Source organism: Sesamum indicum, unplaced genomic scaffold, assembly GCF_000512975.1.
Source record: "Sesamum indicum cultivar Zhongzhi No. 13 unplaced genomic scaffold, S_indicum_v1.0 scaffold00215, whole genome shotgun sequence".
NCBI classification, from domain to species: Eukaryota; Viridiplantae; Streptophyta; class Magnoliopsida; order Lamiales; family Pedaliaceae; genus Sesamum; species Sesamum indicum.
Window position 1 is genome coordinate 38,079 of NW_011628109.1, and position 7,869 is coordinate 45,947.

At 44.0% G+C, this 7,869-nt stretch overlaps 1 protein-coding gene across 1 annotated transcript; it reads right to left on the reverse strand.

Moving 5' to 3' along the window:
* Positions 1-3,539: 3,539 nt before the first annotated feature.
* LOC105179804 lies at positions 3,540-4,697 on the reverse strand. The gene has a single exon (XM_011103441.1). It carries the CDS (start codon positions 4,695-4,697, stop codon positions 3,540-3,542), a length of 1,158 nt encoding a protein of 385 aa, XP_011101743.1.
* Between the last annotated feature and the right edge of the window lie 3,172 nt (positions 4,698-7,869).

Here is a 7,869-nt window from a genome sequence, read left to right on the forward strand (position 1 = left end):
TTGGCCTTTCACAGGCACCAGAATAAGCGTTCTTCAGTTGACGGCCTTTCACAGGCACCAGAATAAGCGTTCTTCAGTTGACGGCCTTTCACAGGCACCAGAATTCGATCTCTCCGTAGTTGACGGTCTTTTGCGATCTCTCTATAATTGATGGCCTTTCACAGGCACCAGCATGCGATCTCTCCATAGTTGATGGCCTTTCACAGGCACCAAGTCGCGATCCCTCATGCTCATGCGTAGAACTTCTTCAGATTCTGTATGTTCTATGGGCGCGGTAGATTTTGTCCCTGCATATCTTGTAGCCTATATGTACCTTTTTTCCTGATCTCGACCACTTTGTATGGCCCTTCCCATGGTGGTTCCAGCTTGCCGACATGTTTGGAGGCTTCTACTTTTTTCAACACGAGATCTCCCACCTGAAGCTGTCGTGGTCGGATTTTGCGATTGTGGCTCTTCATCATCAACCCTTTATGGTGCAGGATGCGGGCGTATGCTGCATCCTTTTTTTCCTCGATCACAGTGAGATCGAAGCTTCGCTCGCCTTGGTTAGCTTCAGGATCATACAATGCGACTCTTTGAGATTCCTCTCCGATTTCTGCCGGAATGATAGCTTCTGTTCCGTACACCAAGCAGAATGGGGTCTCACCCGTGGCAGATCGTGGAGTTGTGTGATAAGCCCACAGAACTCCAGGCAGCTCGTCGACCCACGATCCTTTGCTCTCGAGGCGCGTCTTCAGGTGCTGCAAGATCGTCCTATTAGTCACTTCTGTCTGTCCGTTCACTTGAGGGTTCGCGATTGCTGTAAAGTGTTGTGCGATCTTGAGTTCCTTACACCATTCTGTAATCTTCCTTCCCTGAAATTGGGTGCCATTATCAGAAATTAGAATATTGGGTATTCTGAACCTGCAAATGATGTTTTTCCAAATGAAGTTGATGACTTCTTTCTCGAATATCTTGGCCACGGCCTCTGCTTCGACCCACTTGGAGAAGTATTCTACTGCCACAATGATGAATTTCTTCTGAGCTTGGGCAGGGGGAAAAGGCCCAACAATGTCAATTCCCCATTGGTTGAATGGACACGCTATTCTGATCGGCTCCATCGGCGTCGCAGGTTGGTGTATCAGAGACGCATACTTTTGGCAACTTTCGCACTTCCTCACCAAGTCTTTAGAATCTTTGACTAAGGTTGGCCAGAAGTATCCTTACCGTGTGATTTTTTGGGCCAACTATCTCGCACCTGAGTGGTTTCCGTAGCTTCCTTCGTGGATCTCACGCATCACGTAAAGGGCTTTCTCCTCGTCTAAACATTTCAAGAGGGGGCCATCCACTGTTTGCTTGTAGAGTTGACTTGATAGCATGGTGAACCGAGCAGCTCGAAACTTTACTCTTTTTGCGGCAATTGGATCGGCAGGCAAGGTACCGTCCTCAAGGTACTTGACAATTTCATCTTTCCATGACTTAGCTTCAGAGGCCATCTGTACCTCTGCTTTGCTCGCGAGAGCTGATCGCTCACGGAACAATGCTGTAGTCTTGCGATCTCTGATTCCGTCGATTGCAGCTCCAAATTTGGATAAGGCGTCTGCCTTGTCATTTTCTGTTCTAGAAACCTGCAAAATTGAGCATTTATCAAATTTATTCATTAGCTGTCGGACAATCTCCTTGTATAACGTCATTGTCATTTCCCTTGTCTCGTACGTTCCTTCGATTTGCAGGGCAATCAACTGGGAATCCATAAAACTTCCAAATCTCCTCGTGTGCAAGCTCTAGTCCCAGTATGAGTGCCTCGTATTCCGCCTCATTATTGGTCACCGGAAAAGACAAACGAGCTGCTACCTCGATCTCAACTCCCTTGGGCCTTTGGATCAATATTCCCGCGCCCCCATTGTTAGCGTTTGAGGAACCGTCCACGTGAAGCATCCATTTCGAAATTTGTTCTTCAGCAACCAAAGGTGACTTGGGATCGCTGGAGAGCTCTGTCACAAAATCCGCCAGCACTTGCGCTTTTTGCGCGGTCCTAGGTTGGTAATCCACATCATATTGCCCCAATTCCACGGCCCATTTATTTAATCTTACAGAGGCCTCGGGTCGCGACATCACGTGTTTGAGGGGGTGATTCATCAGCACTACCACTTTATGCGACTGGAAGTAAGGTTGCAATTTCCGAGCTGTTACAACTAGAGCAAGGGCTAGCTTCTCCATCTCAGAATATCTCGACTCAGCGCCTTAAAGCAATCTTGCTAACGTAATAGATCGGATTTTGATTATTTCCTTCTTCCCTCACCAACACCGAGCTGACCGCATCCTCAGATACTCCCAAATACAAAAACAGCGTTTCCCCTTCCTTTGGATTTGCGAGCAGTAGGGGCTTTGTTAGATACTCTTTCAATTCTTGCAACGCCTTGTCACATTCGCTGTTCCATTCGAAATTCTTGGTCCGTCGCAAAACTTTGAAGAATGGGAGGCTTTTATCTGCGGATAGCGAGATGAATCTACTCAGTGAGGCAATCTTTCCCGTCAGTTTCTGTACTTCTTTGATCGTGGATGGGGGTCATAAGTTCAGGATAGCCTGGATCTTCTCGGGATTCGCTTCGATTCCGCGTTCGCTAACCATATACCCCAGGAATTTTCCACCTCCTACTCCAAAGGTGCATTTATCCAGATTCAGCTTCATTCCGTATGAGTTCATTATACTGAACGCTTGCGCGAGGTCCTCCAAATGATCCTGTGACCTCCTGCTTTTGACCAGCATATCATCTACGTATACTTCCATCTTTTTTCCTAGGAGGTCGCCAAACATCCTGTTTACCAGTCGTTGGTATGTTACACCCGCATTCTTCAGACCGAAAGGCATCATGTTGTAGCAATTGATCCCCTTGTCAGTGATGAATGAGGTCTTGTCTCTCTCTTCATTAGCCATGCGAATATGATGATACCCCTGATAGGCATACATTATCGAAAATATTTCAAACCCTGCTATTGAGTCTACCATCACGTCGATCCTTTGTAAGGGGTACGGATCCTTTGGGCAAGCTTTATTCAGATCTGTAAAATCGACGCACATGCGCAATTTTTCGGAGGATTTGGGGACAAGTACCATGTTAGAAAGCCAACTAGTGTATTGGATCTCAGATACATACCCGGCTTTAAGCAGTTTGTCGACCTCCTGTCTGATGACTTCGTTTTTGTCACTGCCAAACGATCTCTTCCTCTGCTGTACTGGTCGAGCCATCGGGTCGACGTTCAACCGGTGCACAATGACCTCAGGATCGATCCCTGTGAAATCTGATGGGCTCCATGCGAACATGTTAGCATTTCTCCTCAGGAAACCATCTCCCCATCCTTCATGTTTGCTCCTATCCGGGTTGTCTTGTCCGGCTCATTTGGTACGAGCTACACCATCTTGTACTCATCGCTGGGTTTTAAATGTTCTGCTTCGTAAGGGCGAGGCTCAACGTCTTCTTTGATTTTTCTTTTCTTCTGGCTGGGTTCCCCCTTCAGCGGTAGGTTGTAACATTTGCGATCCTCCCTTAGGTCGCTAGCTAGTTCCCCGATCCCCATTGTCTGTTGGGAATTTCATTTTCATGTGGTAGGTAGAGATAATGACCCTGAACAGATTTAAGCCTGGTCTGCCTAGAATCACATTTGTACGCGAACGGGGTATCGACCACTAAAAGCTTCACTATCAACGTCTTTCGCTTAGGCGCTTCACCCATTGATACTGGCAATTCGATCGTGCCTAGCGATGCTACCTCTCTACCTCCAAATCCTACCAAGGGGGTCCTTACTGGTTCAAGGCGGGCATTCTCTAACCCCATTTTATCAACCACATTCTTAAATATAATGTCAGCTGAGCTCCCACTATCAATCAACACTTTATGAACAGTAAAATTCGCGATGTCCAGCTTGACGACCATCGGGTCGTTCATGTCTCCACTCTCTTTCGGTCTGTCTGAACTGTCAAAGGAAATAGCTTCTTCCTCCTCAACTTTAAGAACGAACTCCCTTTCTCTGCCCGAGCTCATGGTTCTAGCGCATCTCTTTCTAGTCCTGCTCGAATCACCCGAGCTCAAGCCCCCTGCAATTGTGTAGATTACTCCTTTAGTTGGAGCATTGTTTCCGCTAGGCGGGCCTTTTTCCATTCTCGACGGGCCTGGATTTCGATCCCGACTTCTCGACCTGCTTCTCCTTGTTTCCTTACTGATCTTGCAATTTTGGGGAACTCGATCTTGAAAGTACCTTTGCCTAACCAACCTCTCAATCTCATCCTTAAGCTGGAAGCACTCCTCCGTGTTGTGCCCCATCTCACGATGAAATCTGCAATATTTGTTAGAAAACTTTTTAGAGGGGGTGTACCTGGTGTGCCTTGGCCATTTCAGAACATCTGCATTTTCAACCATCGTCAGCGCCTTCTCACGAGACATGGCCAACGGAGTGTAGTTGTGGTACTTGCGTTGGTACTTAGGCTCTCTAGGCTTCTCCGGTTTTTGTTTATTCCCTCCTCCTCTACTTTCGTACGGTCGCACTGTCACTTGTTCGCGTTCTCTCCCCTCAGAATCTTTCACGGCGTTCATCTCCTCCTCATCTATGTACTTCTGAGCTAGGGCCATCAATTGCTCCACATCGCTTGGAGGGTCGCGGGCGAGCGCTGATGTGAAGGGTCCTTTCCTAAGCCCGTGAATCAGAATACTGACGATCATGTCGATCCTCAATTCTTACACCTCTAATGTCTCATTGTTGAACCTCCCCATGAAGTTCTTCAAGGTTTCATCTTCTCTCTAGCGGATATTGAACAGATGAGTCGCCGACCTCTTCTGTTTCTTCTTACTCGCGAAATGAAAATTGAACTTTTGTACTAGCTGTTTGTAAGATTCAATGCTCCCTCGGGGCAAATTTGTGAACCATTCTTGCGCTTTCCCCATGAGCGTAGTTGCGAACAATTTCGCCATGATGGGAGTTGGTTGTCCGTATAAATTCAACACCATTTCGAATGCAGCTACGTGTTCCTGCGGATCCTTCATCCCGTCGTATCTCCGCAAATCAGGTACTCTAAAACCCGGTTCGACTGTTTGAATCAGAATATCATTACAAAAAGGAGAACTTTTGTTGTGTGAGACTATCTCCCCTCGTTTCTTCAGCTCATCAATTTATTTATTCAAGCTCTCTATCTGTCTTCCAACGCTCTCGACCTCGGCTCGCGATATTATAGGCTCTCTTCTCTTTGCGCGAACATGGCTGCTCCGCTTCCAATGAGGCCGGTCTCTTGCTGCGACGTTCCTCTTCGCCATGCACCCGTGACTCTCTCTGGGGCTCGGTGTTCTCGAACAGCTGTCTCCTTGCGGTTTCTTTGGCCACCGGGGTCGCAGTTCTCCTCTCATATTCTACAATGGCGTTCCGACTCGCTTCCTCTATCATTCTCTGCAGTTCCTCTTTCGTTATCTGGATTGTAATTCCTCCTTTTCTAGGTGTCTGATCTTCTCAGGCGTTCCTTCTCGATGAACCTTCCATGATTTGCACAGACGGCGCCAACTGATCCGGCTCGAATTCAGCGATCTCGAGACTCAATCTCGTCACAAATGGCTAACTCCTCCAAGATCAGATTTTGGGTTCGCTGAGAATAAAACAAGAACTATGAGCTCGTCGGGCACGTCCCCGATAATGACCTTTCGATGCTCAAGTTAGGTTTATCGAGGGAAAAGTGTGCTATCTCAAAGTTCGATCTCAATAAATGCAGAACAGTTCCCTCAATTACGGCGTTTTGGGTCTATTTATAAAGCACAACTGGATACTGTTGACTGGGCCACGTGGCCTTATCCTACTGGCTCGCGTCCTAATCGGACGACTGTGATTGTCCGGATCTTCAAAGCTGTTGTTGGAACTGGGTCGGGTCCTCAACGACCCGCCCATTAAGAGAGGCGTGGATCCTCTGGCAAAAGGACCTTAATACCCTTAATGAAGGGTATTTTTGCCATTTCATAGTGGATTGTGGTAGATACCTATCATATAGCTACCTCCAGAATCCTTCCCCAGCCCACCCGCAACCGCAACCCTCTCCCAGCTCCCGTCCGCCTACTGCTGCAAAGATTTTTCATAAGCCAGAAAATCAAAGGAACAAAAGTAAATCTCTCAATAAGCATGTCGACAACCAAAGGAACAAGCATTCATAGCCTTAGCAATGCGTCGTCTCCTATACTTAGCTCTCGATCAACCCTACAATCAAATGACAACATTGAAATAGAAAGACTTGGTTAATGAGAGACCATATATATTAGTAGGGTGAATAATAATTTATTTTTTTATGATATTAAAAATGAATAAATTATCTTTTTATCAAAAATAAATAGTATTTTATCTTTTTATGCTTTAAAAAATGAAGTAATTTATTATTTTAGATAAGGAAGTAAATTGTTTTATTTTTTAAAATATAAGTAGGTAAATTGCTATTTTATTTTTCATAAGAGGGTTGTTACCTATTCTCCATAACAAAAGTAGGTAGATTACAATTTATCCTATATTAATTTGCAGATTTTTTCTATCAAGCACAAAATTCGATTTTGGGGAAAACTTGGATCAAAGAACTCAAAAATCCAAAATCCATAGAAGAACAACCTTTTACTGGCATTACTTTTATTTTTAAAATTTTAAAATTAATTAATTACTTTTAACTATATTTTGATTGTTATTTTATTTCAAACATGCATTTTTTATTTCTCCAACATTATTTATTATCTTTTGTTTGTCAATAATTTTTTATAAATCAAAATATTTATATTAACTTATTATCTTAATATATATTTTTAAGGTACTTTTTTACTCTATAAAAATAAATAAAACAATTTATATCATATTCAATTTTAATACATTTTAAAAATTAAGCACGTATATAGAATGTGCCACACTCATTAATTTTTATAAATTAAATGAAGAGCATATATTCCATTTCTTTTCTACTTATTATTTTTCATTTACACGTTTTCTCATCAATTTTCCTCTTGTTTCTCTCATCTCTTCAATTTCCACATCATTTTCTTCCTTCAATAGCTTTTCACAACCCCTCCTAATCTTCGTAGTCATACATTTGAGTGTTCCACACCCACTAAAACAATAAGCAGTGCATGCGCGCTGCCTCAAATGCCCAGAATCTGGAGCTACTGTAGATCATATTCAAACTTGTTGCCTCCAAGAATTTGAAGTTTGCAGTTAAATGCTCTTGCAGAACAATGTTGATGGGGAATGCCCTAAAATTTGGTAAAAGAACAATAAAATGGACCAGGACCCGTGCTTTTGGTATTGGGTTGGGTTGTGGGAAACCTGACCCAGCTTTATAACCCAAAAACAGAACCCAACCATCGCATGAAGCAAAGCCGTTCAATCAGGAGTATGGATGCGCCAGATTATGACACGTGTCCCAAACAACAGTGTATATTTGGGCCCTATAAATACCCCGATACACATCATCTAAGGTAATCAATACTTTGTTATTTTCGACCTTACTCTTCTACGATCGCATATTTCTATCTCGACTAAACTGACTTGAGCGTCGAAAGAATTTAGTCGGAGATGAACCCAGCAAGTCTGACATTAATTGTTTTATCCCCATGACCCAATACCGATATAAGGAGACTACGTGGCTAATATTGGATCGTCCAACAAGGTTGCATATTTCGAGCTAGATCAGTTGGCGTCGTTTGTGAAAAATTGAGGATCGCCATCTTGGAAAATGGAAGGAATTTCAAGAGCAAATATGCATAAATTAGAAGATACGCTTAGGCAAGTGGAACCAATGGTACAGTCAACAAGGGAGGAGCTGCAAAAGTTGATGGAAGAAGCGGGGAGGATCGTGGCGTATGAAAGGAGAACAACCACGACATT